Source organism: Lissotriton vulgaris, unplaced genomic scaffold (genome assembly GCF_964263255.1).
Source record: "Lissotriton vulgaris unplaced genomic scaffold, aLisVul1.2 SCAFFOLD_2332, whole genome shotgun sequence".
Taxonomy (NCBI): domain Eukaryota; kingdom Metazoa; phylum Chordata; class Amphibia; order Caudata; family Salamandridae; genus Lissotriton; species Lissotriton vulgaris.
This window is the reverse complement of record NW_028254257.1, coordinates 196,355-220,305: the sequence shown is the minus strand read 5'-3', so window position 1 is coordinate 220,305 and position 23,951 is coordinate 196,355. Positions and strand designations below refer to the sequence as shown.

Sequence of the window (23,951 nt, the reverse complement as noted above, 5' to 3'; positions counted from 1 at the left end):
ACGCCAATGATCTAACGTTTGGACACTGCTCATTCTCTGCAGAGGCAAATAGATAGAGCCAGGGTTCTCTTCATGGGTGGAAGAAGTCCTGCACTACCTCTGAGTTTAACTGTCATTCATGATCCATTAAGCAACATCAGCAGAGTTAGTCAGCCTGTTCTTCAAAGAGCCTGCCAGGTGATGAGCACTCAGAGAGATACCCTGAGAGTTCAGTCACTTCCAGTTCACGTTCAGTGTGCCCTGTGCCTATAGGCACAGGACACACAACCCTACCCCGCTATGTCTGTTGTAATACCACATGGTGGTCGTGTTATCTGTGAGAACCTGCACCTGTTTCCAATTGATGAGCAAGAGGAACGCTTTCACTGCCAAACGAATCCCTCGCAACTCTAGCAAGTTGATGTGAAGGTGGGCTTCTGCCAGAGATAAGATACCTATGATCTCCATTTCCCCAACCCAGCAATGATGCATCAATCATGACTGTTAGTTCTGGATGGGGTGAAGAAAGGGACTTGCCGCAGGTCACATTGTGGTCGAGCAGGCACCACTGCAGGTCTTTTGCAGGCGGTCAAGAAGCCTAAAAGCCTCAAGAGCACTTACTGAGGGTTGAAAAATCGGAATCATAGTCCAAATGTCCTTGGCTTATTGAGGTGGAGGGATGGTTCGGAAAAGCACAGTATCCAGGATGGCTCCAACAAAAGGGAGTCTTTGTGATGGAGTCAGGTGTGACTTTGGCACATTTAAAAAAAAAACAACAACGTTAGTCGTCGGGAGGTGGTTAACAAATGTTAGGGGCGAGCTGTCTTCAGTAGCAGGTCATGTCTAAAATTATCAACAGCTCTCTCCAACAAGGAAGCATACCTGACTCACTAAAAATTGGTCAGGTCACACCTCTCCTAAAGAAACCTACAGCCGACCCCTCTGATCTCAACAATTACCGTCCCATCACCAATATTCCCACTCTCGCCAAACTGCTGGAAAAATGCGCACAACTACAATTGACTAAACACATTGAACAATTTGATCTCCTCAACCCGCACCAGTCAGGCTTCCGAGCAGGGCACAGTACAGAAACGGCTATGACTCACATAATTGACGACGCACTTCAAATGCTAGACCAAAACAACACCTGCCTCCTCATCCTCCTTGATCTCTCTTCAGCATTTGATACTGTTAAACATGAGAAGCTACTAGAGCTTCTAAACACAAGAATGGGCTTATCTGGAACTGTTCTCAAGTGGTTCACCTCCTTTCTTCACAACAGGTCGCAGAAATTCAAGAGCAACAACCTTATGTCCTCGCCAATACCCGTAACGCTAGGTGTCCCCCAAGGATCCTCTCTATCCCCAACTCTGTTCAACCTAGTCATGGAACCGCTCACTACCTTGCTACAAGCATCCAATGTACACTTTCACATGTACGCAGATGACACCCAACTTTATCTCAAATTACAGTCCCCCAAGGACATCTTGCTCCTGAACTCAACGATCAGAAGCACCCAATCCTGGCTGGCCGACAATCATCTCAAACTCAATGCCCGGAAAACAGAGTTCCTTCTGATCTCACCCCCAGCGAAGGTCTCCACCACTCAAATTTGGCTTAAAGACCTAACTGCACTCAATGTCCAACCCACCATCGTGGACTCAGCAAAATCCCTAGGCATAACACTCAACACCAATCTGAACATGCAGCAACATATCAGCAAGGCAACAAAGGGAGCAAACTTCCAGATCAACACTCTGAGGAAACTTAAACCCTACCTCCCAGCCAAAGACTTCCAAACGGCAGTACAAGCACTAGTCATCCCTCGAATTGAATACGGCAGCATCGCCCTCTGCGGACTCCCCCTAACTACAACTGCACCCCTAAGAGCTTCTCTAAACGCTGCAGCGAGACTCATCACTGGGTCAAAAAAACACTCCCATATTACCCCTGACTTGATATCCCTGAACTGGCTGCCATTTGAAGCTAGAATACATCTGAAAATCGCCTGCATGACACACAAGGCGGTACATCTAAACTCACCCGGATACCTCGCTGAGAAACTGACAATCTCTGGAGGAGCTAGAAACACCAGAGGCACAAACAATCTTCTGTTGAAACCTCGAAGATTCCGGAAGGAAAAAACATATAAGCGCTCCTTCTCGGGAATGGCGCCTAGGATCTGGAACTCTCTCCCGACCGAAACCAGGCTTATCTCTTCCACCACACTCTTTAAAAAGGTAGTAAAAGCTATCCTCATGGCTAAATACACCTGAACTACTATCTTGATCACTGTTAGTACTCTGCACCGATCTATACTACATGTTTGACTCTTTTGATTATGTGTATTAACTGTATATTACTCACATGTTTAGCTTTGTAACCACCTAGCTGCACTACTTTGTACTCATGTTGGGCTTAGTCGCCACCAATTTGTACTTATTGATTTATCTGTTTAACCATGCTCCCTCATGTACTTCTCTTTGTCAAGCGGTCTGATATCTGCAAGGATCTTGTCCGCGCTATATAAAACTTTCAAAGTAAATAAAATAAAAAAATAAATGTCGGTATGGGAAGACTGGAATTTCCAAGCTCTGCAGGTGGGCTGTGGCCACCATATCACCTTTGTGAAAACCTGAGATGCGCCGATAAGTCCGAAGGGGAGCATAGAACATTTAAAGTGCTCTTTGCCTACCTGAAACCGCTGATAGCCTCTGTGGGACTGTAGGATGGCAATATGAAAATATGCATCCTGCAAGTACCATCTAGTTGCCTGTATTCAGGCCAGGCAAAACATTTGGGCCACAGTGAGCACCGTGAACATGTCTTCCTGAAATAAGAAGTTCAGAGGGTGCATATCGAGGATAGGGTTGGACGCCTCTGTCCATTTTCGGCACCAGGGAATAACAAGAGAAACAACTCATCCTGATCTTAGATGTTTGCACCCTCTCTATAGCTCCCTTAGCCAAGAGATTCTGAACTTCTCCTTGGAGTATGGGCAGGTGGTCGTAGGGGCGGTGCTGCGGTGTGGGTGGCAGGTCGGGTAAGGGTAGGGAGTATTCATGCATGGAGATCTGGAGTGCCCATTGGTCTGAGGTGATAACTCTCCATCTGGGAGGTGAAAGGGGATTCGACCTGCTACCAGGCGACTGTGTGCTGCAGAGGACAAATTAAAGCAGTTTTGCTGTGGTTACAGAAGGGGAGAGCTGGGATGTGGGTAGTACATTGTCCCAGGGATCCTAGATGCTCTTGACTTGCAAATCGGCCTATAATCCAAAAGGACGGGGAGGCTTGTTGATGCTGAGACACGTATTTATGCTGCCTGTGTCAATATCCCCTAATGAAGCCTCACTAGGACAAGATCCTGGTGTTCACCAGGTGCCTGCTAGAACAGAACAGAGCCCCATTACAAGGTAGTAAGGGTGCTGGGCTGGGCTAAGGACCTTGGTTAGCACATGTGTTTTTACTTTCTGCATAGGGAGAATAAGATCAGGGACTTCTTGTGCCTTCCTGACCACTGTGGCGAAGGAGTTGGAACTTCCAGGAGCCATAGCCTGGTTCCGGGAGGATAACCCAAATATCTGATGAGGTGTCTAGGCTACTGGCATCCTCAAGGTCTTCAAATGTATCCCCTACTTCATACACATCCCTTTCAAAGTCCCCATCATCATCATATTGTTGAATTGTTTCTGGGTTGGAATGGGCATAATGTTTAGTGCAGGAAGGTGGGGGCTGACCCTCCAAGTCTGACAAAACTATCGGCTCTGTATCTGGCATTGGTGGCATCCGTACCTTTGTAGAGGCTACGGTATGTGGCACATGTGGTGGAACAGAGGACGGCATAGGACATTATGCCGGGGGCTGGAAGTGGTGACATTTGGTACAAAGAAAAGGCCGACCTCAGACAGTGGTCGTGTGGCACGTTCAGCGTCGGGGACGTGGGACTGCCTAGCAGCCACCTTAGATTCCTGGGGGCGGAATATACTTCAGTGAGATCTGGTGGGGGTACCAAAGATTTCGGTAACTATTTCTCACAGCTGATGCATCTCAGCTGCTGTTGCTGTCCGCTGGGGAAGGAGGCAGAGCCTAGGCACTTCAGAAGTTCATTCTGCTGAGGAGCTCCACAGCCAGAAGGTACCCAGTGCATTGCCCACCCGAACAGTGCGAGTGGCTGGAATGCGGTGCTCCATGTTCAGACTTTTTGTGTTTTTCTTGTCAGCTTTCTGGACTTAAATGAACTCTGCAGCTTCCACTTAGAATGCTTGAGCGAGCTTTACTTCAATCAAACGGCTTCTTCCTTCGGAGTTTAAGCAACAGCAATGTGAGCATGAATGGTCTTGCAGTTATTCAGCCTTCATAGAGCACTAACCAGGAACCTTTAAAAAGAACAGGTCCTGCTTACGTTCTTCTTCACCTTCAACAACTGAAACCTCTTGTAGATACCGGAATCTCTGGAACAACAAATCTGCAGTCCTTTGCTAAAAAGGACCCCATTGAATTTTTAAGTGTAGCCCTGTCTCCATTCTCCCACACTTCAGTGTGTGGATTTCCACTCTCTAGCCACAGGAATTCAGGCAGTGTCTTTCACTGTATGAGGTAGCTGCAGCCACCTCCCATCTTGTATCGTGCTAGACCGGGGCAATCTAAACTGGAGCCAATGGGTCCCGAATTCAGGAATCTCACTACACACCGTCTTAGTACCACATCTGTGCTTCACAACCACCACACCTGCACTCATGCGACACAAATAGGAATGACAGCACAAAGATCTTGAGGTCACACGAAACCAGAATTTTAAATACGTGGGGTCAGTAGACCACACTCAACACTCTCACACAGAAAATAGACCTGGTAAAGACTAATAATTCACTAAACCTGGAACTCTACCACCACACCGTCATGTGATCAACCCCGGATATGGACTGCAGTCTATTACAGGTTATGAGGGCACGCTTGGGGTGTCCTTTAATACTTTCGGTGCGTCGGACGGGACGTCACGGTGGGCGTGTGTGGAGGACGACCGGGGGTCATCAGAACCACGCCCACCCTTTATTTCATCTGCACCGCAGCGAAATTCACACCGTGGTCAATGGGTTAAGGTCACAGAACAGGTTCTAATTCTTGTGATACATTGGACAGGCCTAAGTCTCTGTGCACGTTTTAGTTCACTGTGACTGAAAGGTCAACTAAAAAGGCAGGCTTCCTAATTCACTTGTAGTTAGGCACTCTAGGGCAGGGGTACATGCTCATACACCATGCAGGGGACATTACGATCCAAACAGTAGCCAAACAGATATTTTTAAGTGCAATAACAAAGGAAGCGTGCTTTGATCTCTCCAAAGCCATACAGACATGTTTAGAATGTGAGAGGACTCTAGTATAGCAAGGAGTCGTAGGTCTACTTGAATGGAAGGAATATTTTTTTAAGTTGAGTAACAACAATATGCAAGGGAGCAGGAAAAGAATGGAAATTGTTTCAGCATTAGCCCAGTGTAAAATGACCATATTTGCAACTGAAGGTTAACCAAAGTAACTATCAAACTTTAGTTCCCCGTCTTGTCCAAATGACAGGACTATGATGAGCAGAAACTTTCATAAATGACTGCCCGTTTCTATTAGGAATTTTTAATGTCCGTCAGACGGAAAGAGTTGAACAACATAAAACCAAAACAAACAATCTACACAATTTTAGAAATAGTAAAATCTACACAGACAATTATCACATGAACACCACGGTTGGAATAGTGAAATATAAATTTATTTCCAAGCAAACTAATTCAGTCTACACTTATACTCACACAGTGTTTCACAAATAATGTAAATAAAAGCTATCAAAACTTAGCTAAACTTCTCATCCATGCAGAACACCTACTTGTTATATGTTGCTTTGATATGAGCTATTGGGATTTCTTCAAACTTCTTTCCTCCCCATCTTAAGCTGCTGTTTTCTCCTGGCATTGGTGGGAAAAGACTACAAAAAAGTAGACAAATATTGTGAGGACAAAAAAAGTACAAAACGCATTAGAAGTTTTGTTATGTATGTAACCCTCACTTAGCAATTTCAAGAACAATTGTATAACTCCTACTCTTTTACATTCGGAAATAGGCTCAATCCAATCATTATTCCACATTATGCACCAGGGGATTTTGATTTTCATGTATTACCCTAAAAGAAATAAACATTTGATAGGGATTTAATTTATGTCCTTCGAGTTATTAAAAACATTTTTTTAGCTTCTGAAGTTTTGTGCAAAGTCATTTTAAAGGGTGATGTTAATGAAGTCACACTGTTACATAATACTTGGGACAAATGTAAAGCTGCATCCAGAGATTTTATAATGAACTAGGTATGCAAAAGAAAGTATTAGTGAAAAAACTTCCAGAGAGATGCTGTGAAAAATTTAGGCTACAAACCATAAATATTTTACAACAAAAGCCCATACTTCTTTGGTAGAACTTATAAAGCCAAATGAAATTTACTACGTAACTTACTGAAAAAGTTTGTGAATTTCTATATAACCGTAAGGCCTAATTAAATCAGTAAATCAAAATGGGAATACTACATAAAGATGAGAAAGAAAGTTTGTGTATGGAATGTATGTATGTGATTTATGAATAGCATGAACCCAGCCAAGAGGTAACGTAGTTCTCTAAGGCAAAGATACGGCCAACAAATGACTGAAGTGGTAGATGAGTTGAGGAAGCAGAAGTGTGCTACTTCAGTGTTGTGATGCAGTGATCTTTAAAGATATGTAAACGTTTTTTTTCTTTAAACGTTTTTATATTTTTGTCCTCATTTTTCGAAAGGATGCTCTAAATTCAAGAAGGTGGGGCCGGTCAGACCAGTTAAGGGACAAAGAAACACCCGGTCACTCCACACCAAAGGATGGGTAAGTTCTTAACCCCAGGGTCAGTTGTCGAGCCTGCCTACCTGGGTTGACCATGGCCCCTATTCTTCTGCAGGCCTGTATAGATAAACTTAATTAGGTTCCCATCGTATCGGCCTGGAGAGCAAGTTCGTAATCATTGGACCAATAAGCACAAAGAATGTATTTCTTACACCAAATGAATCCCAATAACAAAACCCTATTAAAGCAAAGGGCGAGACTGAAGAAAAACAGTATATTATACCGGAATAAAAAAAACATTATGTGAGAAAAGAGTGTATGTTATTTCCTAGAGAGAAACTAGAAACATAGGTTGTAGACCAAGTATCCCAGAGATCCCAAAATTTTGTTTTTGTTACCCTTCAATTTGCTCTATCAAGTTGTGAAATTCGCTGTCCCGATCAGATATATTCAATTTTAATTGGGGGAGAAAGGAGAATCCATTTTACACATATCTCCCTTTGCACCATAAGTATCAGAAGAAAAAGGAGCACCTTCTGGTTTTTAGAAAGTGTTAAGTTTGTTAAATTTTTTACCCCACTAGGAATCACCCCAAAAATGATTGAGGTTCCGGACAACCCAACCTTTCTACCCATAATATTGGAAATGGTTTTAGTCACATGATTCCATCAAGATTCCTCATTTGTTTTCATCACACTTCGGGCACTTCTTTATCGCACCGTTCCCCAACTTTGACAATTTCTGTGGTGTCCAGTATGCCTTATGGACAGTGAAAAGATGGTTTCTCTTTAAAGGTGCGGCTTTCACATAAGATTACAGAATAGACATGGATACTTGCCCTAGGATTTCGAGGTTTTCACCCGGCAGGTCCTTCTTCTAGCTCTCTGTGAATGGGTTCAGCCTATCCTCCCCAGTCTCCATCAGCCAATACCATGCTGCTACCTCTTTCCAAGTTGTAGATCTTGTGCAGATCCAGTTCACCAGGTCCCGATTCCCTACTATCTCTTTCCCTTACGATTTTAACCAGCTCGAGATCTGATAGTATTTACATTTTGAGGCAGAGTTGTTCGTTAGTTCAGAGAAGCACTGCCAAGGAGTCAAGTCAAGGTCTGCAACTAATTGACCCCACTTAAGAATGCCAGATTTATGTATGGGAAGTGCAAGTACATCCAGTAGACATGCCAGAGTGCCTGGAGAGTCCCATATAGGTGATTCATCGTTATAATAAGGTATGCGCAGCAGTGCCCTCACCTGAGACCAGACTCTAGTTGCGGCTAGGAGAATCTTCAGCCTGACCTTCTTTAAAAATGTAGGATGGCCAAACTTCAAGAGAAAAAAATCTGCGGATATTTGTTAAAGCATTGAAAAGTGGGGAGAAGGCCGAGTTGGCGTGAATTATTCAGGTGGAAAGCACAGTAGTATATGAATAAGCCCGGGGTGGCAATGCCACCATGGTTTTCTTTCCTCCTGAGCTTCTTCGGAGAAATTCTTGTTTTTTTTCTGCCCCAAATGAAAGCAGAGAAAAGCCTCTGTGCTTTTCTAAAGCAGACTTTGGAAAATTCGAATGGGATAGAGTCAAATAGAAAGGTGAATTTGGGTAGAATTGACATTTTTAACAAATTAGACCTACCCAAGATAGAAAGAGGAAGGGTCTCCCATGCCTGAAGCTGTTGTCTCACACAGATGGTTGTCTTATCGAAGTTCACCTGGGCTATCTTATCCAAGTTTTCAACTATTTGGACCCCAAGGTATCTTATTTGATGTTTTAGAAGGTCGCTCTTAAAGGGGGTGTTCCATGTCATAAGCTCTGTTTTCTGCTGGTTGATTAGATACCCAGACACTTTCCCAAAGTTTTCCAGATGCTCCCATATCTGGGGGAGTGAATATTCTAATTTTACCGTCAGATTCATGAGGTCATCAGCATATAAATTCGAAGGTCCCCCTACTGGGAGGGGAACAGACCGATGCACAGCGTGAGGACCGTAGTCTTATTCACTAAACAAGTTCATCAGACATCTGAGTGTTTGGTTTCCAAATTTTTATTCTTCACATGGTGAATATTCAATCATATTCTTATTAGTGATGATGTTATAAATCAAAAGCGTGTCACTACGCATTCAATAATCCAATCATTGTAATCCTCAACAAAATTCCCGATGCATTTCGGGCAAAAGCCCTTTCTCAAGGGAAATGCTCTACAAAAAGAAACAAATGTAACCAATGTAAGCATATAAACCTATTTTCTTTTCCCAGCCTTTACAGCTCAAGGGGAAGATAGCATGACAAGATCTTAATTTACATGCTAATGGTTTGATGTACATAATAAACAGGAGTTAAACAGGAGGGGCGAGAGGGGGCAGCCCTGTCGAATTCCTCTGGAGATTTTATTATGTTTTGTTAGATTGCCATTGACGAGTATCCTGGCCGATGGATTTTTATATCGGGCTTTCACTGCTGCCACATAAGTTTCCCCTAGGGTAAAACGATGGATCACTTTGATTAGGAAGGGCCAACTGAACCTATCGAAAGCTTTCGCAGCATCGAAGGTATTATTTGCTCGTGGAATCTCATAATTTCACCAGGTCAATTGCGCCAATGAGGTCATGCGTTAGTTCATGTAATTGCCTCCCCTTCATGAAGCCCTTCTGGTCTGGATGTATAATAGACCCTGCTACTTTGTCTAACCTTTTAGTTAGAATTTGAGGGTCACAGTTCAGAACGGAAATAGGTGTATATGATTCACAAACTTATGGATTTTTATTTGGTTTCAAAATGATGGTAATAGTGGCCTTGTTCCAAGATGAGGGGAGCTCCTGACCAGAGATAAAAGCGGAGTTAAATAATTGGAGCATAAATGGAGCGAATTCTTCTTTGAGAATAGTGTATATTTCACTCGGAATGGCGTTAGGGCCCGCGGCTTTCCCTTTCTTTAAGGTTTTAATAGTCTGTAAAACGTCTACTAAGGTGATTGGATTATTTAAGTTATCTCTGTCAGGGTCGGATAGTGTGGGGAGTAGCAGGCCTGAGAAAAAAATGCTTCAATATACTCCTCGTTCGGAGTAAGATCTTCTGAGTAGAGATTTAAAAAGAAGTGGCCAAAAGCCTCCTCAATCTCTGAGTCCTCTGCAATGGTTCTACCAGTACTTGGACACTTACAACTCTTCACCACATTCCTAACGTGGTCTGCTTTGGCTTTCCACGTGAGGAATTTACCACATCCCCCTCCGTACTTGTGATGAGAGAGTCTACTTGCTTCCCATTTCCTTTTGGTTATTATTTCTAAATAATCCACTAGCTAATTTTTTTAGCTATAGAAAGTTGTTGTGTATTATTTAAATCATTCAGCGCCTGTTCTAATGCTGCCTGCTTTAGAAGTATTGTTGCTTCTAGTGCTTCAATTTCATCCCTCACTTTCTTGTTTTGGACAATAGATAGAGAGGTTAATAAGCCTCTCAGAAAGGCTTTATATGTATCTCAAACTATGAAGGGAGAAGTAGAATTTGTATTGAATCAAAATAATTCAGTTGTGTCTTTTTTTAGCCTATCAATAACTGATGGTTCAAGCTGTATTGCGCGATTTAGTGTCCATCTACGCGAGGGAGGACAATTTGGTAAGGCAAATTCCAAGAGGACGGCTGAGTGGTCAGACAGATGTTCTGGGAGATGGGTGACGTTAATTGGGTCTTTGCTAGTGGTGTGATCTACCAGGAAGAAATGAATCCAAGATTGATGACCAACTTTTTTGTTGTGGAAAGTATCATTTCCCCCTGATGTCCCGAAGTTGTGTCTCTTTGCTCCCGCTATATCTAGAAGACCTATATCAGACATTAATTGTTTCAAGGCCTTGCGTGTATTTGGTGTAGCCCCTACAGCTCTTTTAGACGTGGAATCATACTAGGATCCAAGAATACGTTAAAATCCCCTCCCATAATAATGGAGTCGTTTCCGTCTACTAAGTGGAGGAACAAGGATTGTATATGGGTTGGGTCATCCAAGTTAGGACCATAATAGCTGACAAAGGTAGCCCAGGAGGTGTTACTTTTTACCCTGGCAATTGCCCATCTGCCATGTGAATCTACGATGACATTTCCAAGGATTGCATGAATCGTTTTTTTAAGATAATAGCGACACGTTTCGTAGGAAAGGTCTTTGTGGTGTAGATGCAATGCTCTATCCATTTTTGATTTTTGAGTATCCCTACCCAATCTTCTTTACATAGATGGGATTCCTGGATGAGCAAAACATCATAACTCGCGAGGCACAGATATTCTAAAATGTTCCTTCTTCTGGGATGAAACCTAAGCCCATTCACGTTCCAAGATAAGACTTTTAGGTTTTGTGACCTACCCGGGACTGTCATAGAAAAATAGTTTATTTACATCTGCTTCCTGTAACTGTGTTATAACTTCAAAGGTATTGTTTAAAAATGAGGAATTATTTTTCCTACATGCTCCCCCATCCTGTACTTAAAAACACCCCCTGTATTTTAGTAGTTTGTCTTTATTTTTGAAACCCCCCACCCTTACCCACCCTCAGGAACCCTTCCTCAACTCTGGAGGCGTAGTGGTTTGCCTCCAATTCAGACTCTCTCCCTCCCAAGACGGGCAAAGAAGTGTTAGAATCTTTCTAAATTGGATGCGCTCTTAATCTGGTCGATCCAGGAACTGACTTCGTCAGGGTCCCTGAAGTTGAACATTTTGTTTTTCCACATCACCTTCAGGGAGGCAGGGAATTGGAGTTTTGCAGTAGCCTCTATGGACTTCAATTCTTGTATATGCCTTCCCAACCCCCACTGCCTTTCCTGTGTGGTGCGTGAAATGTCTGACCTGATTCGGTAAGGCCAGTCCCCCTTGTTGTAAACTCCTTTTCTAAGACCCTCAGTAAGAATTTTTTCTTCAATTAATTAAGTTTTGAAATTTACTAGGATTTTTCGGGGGGTGGGGGGGGTTTCCGGCCTTTTAGTAAAGGGATCTCGATGGACTCTTTGGATATCATTTTCTAGAGACTGTTTGTCAATATCAGGGTGAAACTCGTTTAGGAGGTTGACGACAAATGACCTTATATCTCCCCCCTCAAAATCTTCTGGGACATTTAAGATCCTGATATTGTTCCTTCTAGCATTGTTCTCTAAACTCCCGAGCTTGTCAGTCAGTGTTTTATCTTTCTGACGTATTCTCCTGATCTCCGCTGTATTTTTCTCAACCTGTTCTTAAAGAACTTCTACTGTTGCTTCGACTACTCCCACTCTTCCCATTATTTCATTGATCTTTAATTCTAATGTTTCACATACCCCTTGAATCTTTTGCGGATTATTCTCAGATACTGTGAATTTCTCTCTCATCTCAGATATCAGGGTGGATAACAAAAACTCAGTGAAGGGGTACATCGTGGGACTAGAACCCAGGCCTTGCTCTCTCAGGCCCTCCCCCTGCTCAGGCGATTGACTTTGTGTGATCTCTGGGCTGAGCGTTCGACTAGGGCCTGGACTGGGGCCATGGCTAGGGCTAGTTAAACCTTGTTTAGTCAAGCCTTGCTCCGGGGCATTTGTAATTTGCACCAAGACTGATGTAGACTCAGGTTCTGCTAATGGGGAGAATCTATTTTCCAGTGAGATATTATCGCATCTTTCCTCCATTTCCCCTGAAGTTCTTTTTGAGTTTATGGAGTCGCCAGTGCTGTCCAGGGGCGGTAGGGCAAGGGCAGCACTATTCTTATACATTTGAGCAGAAGGAGCAGTGAGGGCAGTAGACACTTGAGCCTGAGCTTGTACTTTAAAATATGTCTGCAAGAAGGGGGTCACTGGAGAGCTGGCTAATTTATCTAGTTTACTTTGTTTATTCTTAGTGAGTTTTTTTCTTTCTGTGGGTGGTGGCTTATCTGCTTGTAATTTTTTCTTTAGGGATGAAGGACCAGATATTGTGGACTTTAGTTGAGGCTGCTGGGTTAATATTGTGATCCCTTCAGGTGGAACCTCAGTAGGGGACAGGTCCTGCTCCTTAGTGTATATCTATTTAAATTTCAGCTCAAATTGCTGCTTTTTTCTGGTTCCCCCAGCTCACCCGGCCCCACTGGGGTCTACAGCACTCCTAGGTAGCTCCGTCTCCTTTTGGTGGCTGTCCCGACACCCCTTTCTTTCCCCTCCTTACCGGGGTCATTGAGGGGAATCTCTCATCACCTGACGCTGTACCGCTGCCACCTCCCTGCTCCTGCTCGCGGGCCGTGAAAGTAAGAAGAGAGGACCTATCTCCCTGGAAACTAATCCTTGTCGCTACACGCCGATCCCTGGGGATCCGTAGCGGTGCCTCCACCCAATTTTCACCTTGCGGCGGGCTGGCCGCTTCCAATGCCACCGCGGGTCGTCGCGCGGAGCCTTACTCCGAAGAAAAGAGAAACTCCGGGGGAGAGACAAAGAGAAAGTGAAAAAAGGAGCGGAGAAACGGAGGCAAGACCCTATGTCTGGGTATCATGCAGCACTGCTCTCCGTGTAAAGTCAGCTACATCCAAGGCATTGTAGTCCTGTTTTTCCCGTCGAGAGCGGAGAAAGTCCACGACCACTCTACCTGACGGCCGCTATATTCCCCTCTGGTCATTCCCCCAAAAGAGATGTGATAGTGCGGACTGGGCTCAAAATGTTGTCATCTATAGTTAAGCCCACTTTACCGCAGTTATTCCTTCTCAGTGATGGACCTTGAAGTGTGTGTTAGCAGTCAAAGAGCAAGTTAGTCATTTCAAACTTAAATTCAATTAACAGTTTAAGTTCCGTCATTGATGAGAGTTGCATTGTCATTTCAAAACTTTATTTTTCATTAAGAGATTAGTAAAGTTCTTTCCTTATTTTTGATCTTTATTTTGTTAGTCCATCAATCAAATATGTTTACAGAAATCTCATTACAGAAAATGATTTCTACAAAGCATCAAATAATAAGACTGCATTGAGAATGTTCCATAAAGTGATACATTCCCCATTCTATTAATAAGATTCAGAGCTTTAGATTCTAAGAACCTATAAAAAGTTTGAACTATATGGAAAAGAGTGAAATCAAAGGAGCATAAATCTTCGAGTTAGAGTAGCAGAACTCAGAGTAGTTCATAAGACTCAATCGAGTCTTAATAAATCAAATCAAGTCAGCATACAGTAGCAGTAGTAAGCTGTCAAATCAAATAATAAAGAGAACCTAAGAGAACAGGAGCAGCAGTAGCCACAACCCTCAATCATTCAGCCAGGGCTGTTAAGGATTGCTTTATGTCACTGTTTTTCTTCTCCACTATCGCATTTCCCTCAGGATGATAGGGCAAGGAATAATGCACAGCAAAACCTAGGCTTCCCATAGTATCTCTGTAAACCTTAGGGGCAAAAGCTGGGCTCTGGTCCGAGTTGAATGCAGCTACTTTATATGCCCTGATGAAGACTTGCAAACCTTTAATAACAGTGTGAGCATCAGCCGATCGTTGTGGCCACACCTATAGCAATTTGGAGCAAGAATATACACAATGATATAAGTACACACACTGGAGCAGTTTGTTTGAAATTAAGATAGTTGTCTGCAGTGGGCATGAAATGGTGGAGATTTTTACATTGTTGGCAAATGCCACAGCTAAGGACATACTGCTTTGTCTGCTGGTAAAGACCATGTCACCAACAGCACTTCTGTAGTAAAGAACCTGTGGCCGCCACACCAGCATGGGCAGATGCTACGCCCTCAGGAGTAGCTATGATTAATTCTAACCTGCGGTCTTGGTTGGGAATCACATGATCACCCACCCCAGGGATCGTAGCATAGGGAATATTTTGGGCACTTAAGTTTTTTAGGTAAAGGGGTACTGTTGTGCGAAGCATTCACAGCAGCAATGATATCTTCATCTACCCTCACCTGAGCATGAGAAATCGAGCTACTGTAACCGACTTAACTGCAGATTTGGCAGCTTCATCTGCCAACAAATTCCCTACATCGTATATTCGAACATGCTGATGACTCAATGTGTGGATCACATGAGCCTGTGGCAAACTGTCTTTAAGTTGTGCCACCTTTACCCAAAGCAGCTTATGCTTTATAAAATTCCCTTTTGAGTCTCTAAATTAATTTAGGTGCCAGTAGTTTAAATTTTCATTGAAAAAACTGGACACATTAATACGAATTGCACAATATGAGAGTGGGGAATTGAGGGTCCGTATTTATAGTTCCGGGATCAAGGTTTTCAATTCAACCAGTCCCAAGGGACTGGATTATTGTTTTTTGAAGATAGAATTTGTCATCAATCATGATAATGTACTGTGTCACATGCCGCCAAGTATTGGTGTTTAGTGCCTATATCATGCTGGGCTGAATCATCAGTATATATTATGTGTCTATACTATAGAGGCAATATATTACTGGGCATGGACATTGTAATTGTAATTGTAATGGGATTTCTAAAGCGCATGGCTGCCCGTGAGCGTCCCAGCGCAAACAGATGAACCAAATGGATCAAGCGAGTGCCGAGAAGATGGTTACGGGAACAGCCAAGTCTTTAGAAGCTTTCGGAAAGGCAGCAGGTTGTGTTGGGCACGGAGGTCGAGCGGGAGGGCGTTCCACAGCTTGGACGTGTGATAAGAAAAACGCCGGCCTCCGGAGAGAGCTTTCTTGATCCTGGGTATTTGGATTAGATGGGCATTAGAGGAACGGAGAGTTCTCGACGTGGTTTGCGGGACAACAAGGTCCTTAAGGATTGGCGGGGCTTTTCCATGAAGGGTTTTGTGGGTTAGGCACAGGGCCTTAAACTGCACCCTTTGCCACACAGGCAACCAATGTAATGCTCTGATCGCTGGTTTAGCTGAACAGCGGTTCTTGGTGTCAGTAAGAATCCGAGCAGCAGCGTTTTGCACAACCTGTAGCCTGGCTGTAACTTTCTTTGGTGCGCCGAGATATAGGGCATTTCCATAGTCCAGTCTGGACAGGATAAGACCCTGTAGGAGAAGCTTTCTTGACTGGAAAGGGAGCAGGGGGAGGATCTTGCGGGTAGTGCGTAGTAGACCAAGGCAGGTTCCAGCCGTTTTTCCTGCCTGGGTGTTTAGGGTGAGGTTGTGATCTAGCCAAATCCCCAAGCTTTTGATTTCGGCTTTGGGGGTTGGGGGAAGGGCCCATGCATGGGGGTCACAGAGACTCCGGGCGGAAATGGGACTGGTTGCCCATCACCATTATCTCCGTTTTGTCGCCGTTGAGTTTTAGGTGGGATGAATTCATCCAGCTATGTCCCCCAGGCAGGAGTACAGATCGATGGTGGGATTGTCTTGCCGGCTGAGGGAGACAACCAGCTGGGTGTCATCCGCGTAGGTCAGGAGTTTTATACCGTAAGGGATGACGATCCTTTCCAGGGGCGACATATATACGTTAAAGAGCGTAGGCACTCCGCAACGTATAGGGGTCTCCCTGGAAATGAAGTCGCCCTCCGCCACCTGGAAAGAGCGGTTGTGGAGATAGAATTTTAGCCACAACAGGGCCGACCCTGAGATACCCCGGTCTCTGAGCTGCTGAGCCAGGATGCTGTGGTTAACGATGTCGAATGCCGCGCTGAGGTCCAGAAGGATCACTGCCACTGATCCTCCTGCGTCAATGATCTTCCTGGCAACATCTACAACCGCTACCATCGCTGTTTCCGTGCCCTGGCGGAATCCTGTCTGTGACGGTTTTAACAATTCGTTGGTTTCCAGGTAGTTTGATAGTTGACTGTTGATGAACTTTTCAGACATCTTGCTAACGCAAGGGAGGAGGGAAATTGGCCTGAAGTTGGCCAGATTGCTGGGGTCGAGGTTGGGTTTTTAGATTAAGGCTTTGACTACCGCCTTCTTCCAGCTCGGCGGAACCGTTCCGCTTTCTATAGAGGAGTTTATCAGGCTCATCATTGGTGCAAGAATGGTAGGAGCGACTTGTTTAAGGTGTCTGACTGGTGCTGGAGCATGCGGGGACCCGCTTTTGAGGGATTGAAGGATGGGCCTTAGGCTTTCCTCACAGATGGGAGAAAACATATCAAGTTCTGTGTTCGGGTTCTGGGCCTGCCATGAGTGGATAAGTGGGGGGTCCGCAGGGGGAAGAGGGGGGAGATGTTGGAGGATGTTTTGTATTTTTTGGTCAAAAAACGTGGCTAACTCATTACAGTGATTGTCCGAGAGATTATACGTTCAGGATGGTTCTGGGGTTTTTAAAAGTTTTTTCACGATTTGGAACGTTTCTCTGGACGAACAGGATGCCTTACTAATGTTTTCAGTAAAGAAGGCTGTTTGGGCATTTTTTAGGGCTTTTTTGTAGTTGAGAATAGCCCGTTTATAGTCACTTTTGCTGTTGAGGTCGAAGTCTTTCCTCCATACTCTTTCCGCTCTCTTGCAGTTTTTCTTTAGGAGGCAGACCTCGTGTGTAAACCACGGGGAGGTGGCTTTTTTCCTAGGTTTTAGATAAGTTTTTTTAGGAAGAACGGTATCTAGGGAGTTTTCAATCCAGGACGTGAACTGCGCGTCAGCAGAGTGAGGGTTACTTTCAAGCTGTGGCCTGGTATGCTCTAGTGCATGTTTCCATTTGTCGAGGTCGAGTTTGGCCCAAGGGCGGGAGAGTCTGCCCGGTGCTTGGATGGAAGGAGAAGTGGTCTGGATCCGCCAGCTGAAAGGGATAAGCAGGTGGTCGGTCCAGGGCACTGGGATTGGTGTTCCCACCATGAGGTCGGGAAATTGCAAAATATGGGATCAAGCAAGTGCCCAAGATTGTGCGTGGGAAGATTGTTTTGTAAGTGAAGTTGGTGAGCTGCAAGGTCTAGGATAAGTTCTGTGGCAGTGTCATCTTTGCTATTGTCGAAATGGACATTGAGGTCTCCTAAAATTAGGAAATTGGGCCGGGTGCTAGCCATGGCCACGGAACATTCCAAAAGTGAATTATGGAACTGCCCCATGGCTCCTGGTGGACGGTAGATGAGAACTCCTGAAAGGGAGTTACGAGGGGAAATTTGGATAGTGAAGTGCATGTTTTCACAGTCCGTCAAAGGGCTGTCGAGAAATCTGCATGAGAAGGATTCTTTAAAGATGACGGCTATTCCTCCTCCCCTACCCTTTGGACGGTTCAAATGTTGTATAAAGAAGCCTTGGGGCAGTGCCTGTACGATGTCAGCGTCTGAGTCTGGGGCAAGCCATGTTTCTGTAAGAAACAGGATCTCTAGATGGTGCTCCTCAATGAGTAAGTGTATTTCGTGGGCGTGTTTGGGCAGAGACCTGCAGTTGATCAGGGCCATGTTTATGATCGTCTGGGGGTTGTGCTCGTTTATAGAGGGTGTGAGTTTGAATGACAATGGGGACAGTAAGTGCGATGGGACTCGGCTCTAAGTGATTGAGAGCATAGATGTAGGAGAGGCTGGTATAAGGATTCTCTGGAGTATGAAAGCCTCGACTGCTCCCTAGTGCCACCAGTGGAGTGCGCGGGGACGGGGGTTGCAAGGAGGTTGTCGGTAAGCTTTTAGGATGTTTGCAACTGTGTCTTACTCACACAGCGTTAGGGTGGGTATAGACTGTGTCTCGATCACACAGAGTTCAGGGAGAGCATAGGGGTCCAATCAAGTCAAACAGGTTGAAATTACACACAGCAAGCCAAGATACAATTTTTAAAAAGAAGACCTTGGCTCCCGGCTTCTGCCTCAGGAGTGGACAATTCTGTTACTGAATCTGGTTGTCAGCTCGCTCTATTTGTAGTGTGGGGGCCTAAATCGCCCGCAACGCTAGAGCGCCGACCGCCCTTCCTAAGATGGCGGCTGTGGAGAGCGCTGTTTGTTCTGCCTACTACGCGGTCCAGGAGACCCTAAATCGGCCACCAGTGGAGTGCGAGAAGACCTTGGCTCCCGGCTTCCGCCTGAGGAGTGGACAATTCTGTTCATATTGGACAAATTCTTGAGTTTGTAAACTAGAGTCAAAGACAGTTTACGTCAGTAGCAGTCGGGGAAGTAGCCCGTTGTATCCATCTAGGATGCAAAGTGTTCGGGTTAGGAACGCTGGCTTGTGCAACAGACTCTAAGACTGGGACAGGACGAACGACAATTAGGAATTTCACGTGAGCCACTGGCCTTTCCTTAATCACAGCAATTTGTGCTGTAGACAGCATTTTATTCAGTAGAAGCAAGAGCAGGTCAGTATTATTTATTTAAGAAGTTTTATATAGCGCTAACCTGACCGGAGGGTATCGAAGCACTACACATCAGTTACAGAGCAGAGCAAAAGAGAGCAGAACATAGTACAATAAAGCAAGACATTCCAGATAAGAGTAATAGTAATCACAACGATGAAGAGTTAACACCGCATCCGAGAGGGGTGCGGTGTCAATTTCAGCACTCTGACTGCTCCTATCTGTTCGCTAGGGATCGATTGAGGAAAAGGATTTTGAGCTGACTTTTGAGTTTAGAAAAGGAGGGAATAGTTCTGATGTGTGGGGGTATAGAGTTCAAGATTGTGGGCCCATTTCTGGCAAAGGACCTGACCGCGGTTTTTTGTTTTTGTGATATTAGCGGGATGAGCAGTAGGGTGCTAGAGCTTCTGAGGTTCCTGTTCTAACCTCCTTTTTTGAGTTTAGCCTCCAGATATTCGGGTTTGACTGTGTGAAGGGCTTTAAGGGTGAGGCAGGCTGTTCTGAAGTTTGCCCGCATTTCTATTGGTAGCCACTTGAGTTCTTTGAGTGCAGGAGAGATGTGATCAAATTTCTTTAATGCAATGACCTTTCTGGCAGCCGCGTTGAGAGTTGTTTTCAGAGGAGCAAGATGTGTTTTAGCTATTCCCGAGAGGACTGCGTTTCCATAGTCCAGTCTGGACAGCATCAATGCTTGGGTGGCTTGTTTAAGATCTTTGGGCGGAATGAAAGGTTTTATTTTGTTTACTAGCTTCAGGAAGGAGCTCTTAATGTGTTTGGCCATGTCTAGTTTTGAGTCTAGCTTGATGCCTAATGATTTTACAAAGTCGGCCAGGGTAAGGTTCCCATTGAGTGCATCAATATCTTTTAACTACTCGACCATTTGTGGGTTCTGTTCTTTGTTCGAAAGGAGGAGTAGTTCGGTTTTGGCCGGATTCAGTTTTAAGTGGTTACTTGACAGCTAAAGTTGCACTTCCCTTAGGGTTTCATTGAGTCTTTGAATGTCTTTAGCAGAGGAGATTTCCAAGTAAATTTGAGTATCATCAGCATATAGGTGGAAGGGCATGTTAGCTTTTCTGAGGAGGGTGGTGAGGGTGGTGAGGGGTTCCATGTAAATGTTGAAGAGTTGAGGGGAGAGCACTGATCCTTGGGGGACTCCCCTATTGACTGGGTGAAGGTCGGACTCAAAGCTTTTAATTTGGATTCTTTGGGAGCTGTTGTGAAGGAATGAGGAGAACCATTTGAGGACCACCTCGTCTAGACCGGCCCTTTCCTCGAGAGCCTTGAGGAGAAGTTTGTGATCTACTGTGTCAAATGCTGCCGATAGGTCTAGGAGAATGAGGAGGCAACATTGGTCTGAGTCAAGGGATTAGTAGATATCATTGATTATGTTGAGGATTGCGGTTTCTGTGCTGCAACCTTTCCTGTATCCCGACTGATGGGAGTCGAGAAGGTTGGTATTGTCCAAGTGTTGAGTTAATTGTTGGAGTACACACCTTTCTAGGATTGTGGAAAGAAGAGGAAGGTTGGAGACGGGTCTGAAGTTGTTAAAGTCATTTATGTCCAGGCCTGGTTTTTTCAGCAGTGGGGTGACTTGTCCCACTTTCAAACAATCTGAAACGATTCCAGTTTTTAGGGAGCGGTTTATAATCCTGCACCAGAGTGCGGCTAGGGAGAGTTTAAGTTTTTTGGTAAGTTGAGCAGGTAGAGGGTCTAGGGCATGAGATGAAGGTTTGGAGGTGGAGTTAAGTTTGACTATCTCTTCTTCTGGGATGGGCTGGAAGAGTGACCAGGGTTTAGTGATGGTAAAGGGAGCGCTACCAAACACCCCAACCAGGCTGCTATAGAGAAGGAATGCGCAATTAATGTCCAGAGAGCGCTCAATCTTGGAGATCTTATCATTGAAGAAGTTATTGCACCGTTCTTTGGATGCCTGCCATAGGGACGTATCAGGTTGGGAGGTTTGTTGTCTGATGATATTAAAGAGCTCTTTGGGTCTGTTTTTTGCGCTTTCCAATGCGGAGTGGAAATACATGGATTTTTTGATCTTGATATGACTGTTGTAATGCTTCTGGACTGTTCTGAGTTGATCGCGATGAATGGTAGTGGCATGATCCTCCAGCGTCTTTCTGTGGCTCTTAGTTGTCTCCTTTCTTCATTAATGTCGGAGTCGAACCATGATCTAGACGGAATAGATCAATTTATTTTGATTTAGGGTGCTAGTTGGTCAAGCAAGATTACCATATTCGTGTTATAGAGCGAGGTGAGATCGGTTGTGGAGAGATCATTGCCGTTGGGTAGGAGAAAATTTAGCCTTTCTTCCATGACATCCAGTGGACTCTGGGTGAGATTTCTGGACCATTTCGGGGGGTCTTGAACAGGAGGCAGGGATAGAACTCTTTGGTTGATGTGGAATAAGATCATGTGGTGATTCAACAAGTCCACTGGAAGAATGTTGTCGATCGTAATTGCGTCTCGATGGGCAATGATGGCATCCAAGGTTGCTCATTTCTTGCGAGTTTCTTCGGAACAGTGTTGGGAAAGAATATTGTCGCAGAGGAGATTATTGAGAGATTGAATTAGTGTGTTGTTGGCTTCGTTCCAGCGTAGGTTGAGATCACCCAGGATTAGGTAGTTAGTGTCTTTGAGTGCGCAATGGGCAATCAGGTCGGATATGTGTTCCCCAAATGTGGGGATATTGCCTGGTGGGTGATAGAGAAGGTGACAGACTAATGGGCTGTTATCCTTAGTCTTGATGTTGACAGAAAGACATTCAAAGGAGCTATACTTCCAGGAGTAAATTACATCAATGTCTATGTTGTCCTTATGGATGATGGCTACACCTCCACCTCGTTGATCTTTTCTATATTTGTTGATGATGGTGACACCTAGGGGCAAAAGCATGTCTGAACAGGGAGGGGAGATCTCATTTAGCCATGTCTCCGTGATGAACGCAATCTCATCACGGATCCTTAGAGAGGATGGCTTCTGGTAATTCCGTTGCATGCTAGGGGGCTGATCTACAGTGAATGAGCATGCAGTTAGTGGATTGTTTCTTTTTGCTAGGACACTTTCCTGATGGAGCACTTGGTATGGAGGAGAGGGAGGGCGGGGGTTACCTAGTGCAATCTGCACTATGTCACCTTCATTGAATATAAAAGGAACAATTGATGGACGGAATGCTGAGCAATGCAAACATTCACCCCCAGTCACAAACTCTGGGTTTAAACCATTGTTCTTTTGTTCAACATGCCACCCTAATTTGGACCCAGCCATATGCAAATCAATCTTGACCCTGTTCCTCATGGGAACAGTCCAGCCTGAACTGCCAAGCAAGGTCCTCCATGGACCGGAAACAAGCCTCCTGGGACCGGTTTCGGGGCATAACCCCTCATCAGTCAAGCCAGCTTTAATCCAGTGGCGTAGTGAGAGCGGGCACACGTCTGGGCTTACCCTTCCTACTTAGGGCGACAAATGCAAAAGGAACAATTGATGAACGGAATGCTGAACAATGCAAACAGTCAACCCCAGTCACAAAGATCTGGGCTTAATCCATCGTTCTTTTGATCAACACGCCACCCCAGTTTGACCAAGCCATATGCAAATCACTCTTGACCCTGTCCCTCTTGTGAACCGCCCAGCCCAAACTGCCAAGACAGGTCCTCACTGGACCGGAAACAAGCATCCTGGGACCAGTTTTTGGGCATCAACCCTAAAAGATGAAAGAAGGCAGTGGTGTATTCCCAAACCCACAGAATTAGGAGTTAAGGGGCAAGATGGTCAAATTCAGCCCTGCATTTTTTCTCTCCAAAATGTATGTTTGGCACTGAGCAGACTTGGACTAGGTGCATTAAAGAGGCATTACCCTACAGTGTCCACAACCCATTTGTATTCACAGCAGTCCGCAGATCCAACATGACCAAGTAGAACAATAAAAGGAATGCACCCAGGCAGTTCAGGGCCTGCAGTTGCAGGGTTCGTAGGCCACACAGATGGTTAAATACATCTATACATTGTCAAATGAAGAGGGCTGCCAAGGCATAGAATGTCACTTGCAAGACATTTTGTTTAGTTACAAAGAGCCTACTGAACGACCCATTGCATACCATTGGTTAGCTACATTGTTACAAATTTCCATGTATGTCTTTGTTCAGCGTGGGCTGGTGTCACTTCATCTTCATGTGTTTGTCCCTAGGGCATGGACTAAGTACTCTTTCCTTCACCAGTGTATCTGTCCTTCCACTGGGCATGCTTTCGTAGGTACTTTTTTAAAATTTTAGCTTGCCCGCCATCGTTTCTTCTTTGCCAATGCTTGTTTTTAGAGCTGCATTTTAGAGGATGGTTACATCCGTAAGACCTAAAAAGGCTGTCACAGACTCGCAGCCAGGGACGCAAATCCACCGCAGGTTTGGTATAGTGTAATCACCAGCATCGTCTTTCTACAACCATGATGCATCTCAGCTGATCACACGCTCTCCACTGTATAAGTGACTGTTCCCAGGCAGTGCATGTTAATGTGTGAGTAGTGACCTCTGTATGTAAACAAACCTCTCAGCTGAACAGGAAGTTCCCTTGCATCCTATCCTACATCTGAGGTATGTGCGGTTGCGGAGGTGCTTCTCTGTACACTTTGCCGAGGAGCTACCTGCGCCATGTAGCAATGCCAGTTAATGAGGAGTATAAATGAGGCTACTTGAAAAGGTAAAGCAATGTGTGGTCTTCTCGTTTGTCAATTTAATCCAAATATTTATTAAGATTTGGAACTCAGATGAGGACCACATAAAATACATACAAATTAATACAAGAGAATGTAAATATAGCAGCACTCATTCCACAAACAGTAAACAGAATAAAATGGCAAGATGTATCCTGAAGAGAACAAAAGTGTACAGGGGCAGAAAAATATCAACAATTTAAAATACAAGATAAAAATGTAGAATTCATCCTCAGCAGCGTGTTTGATTTTACCAGCGAACGGAATTTATAAAGCGTA

General features: G+C 44.6%; 1 protein-coding gene across 1 annotated transcript in view; it reads right to left on the bottom strand.

Annotated features, from left to right (window-relative positions):
* MRPS11 (mitochondrial ribosomal protein S11) overlaps positions 1–23,951 on the bottom strand; it is a 226,598-nt gene that overhangs the window by 152,830 nt on the left and 49,817 nt on the right. The window contains exon 3 of the mRNA XM_086951611.1: positions 5,855–5,953. Within this exon, the coding sequence (XP_086807737.1) occupies positions 5,855–5,953 (99 nt within the window). The remainder of the gene's footprint in view (positions 1–5,854; positions 5,954–23,951) is intronic.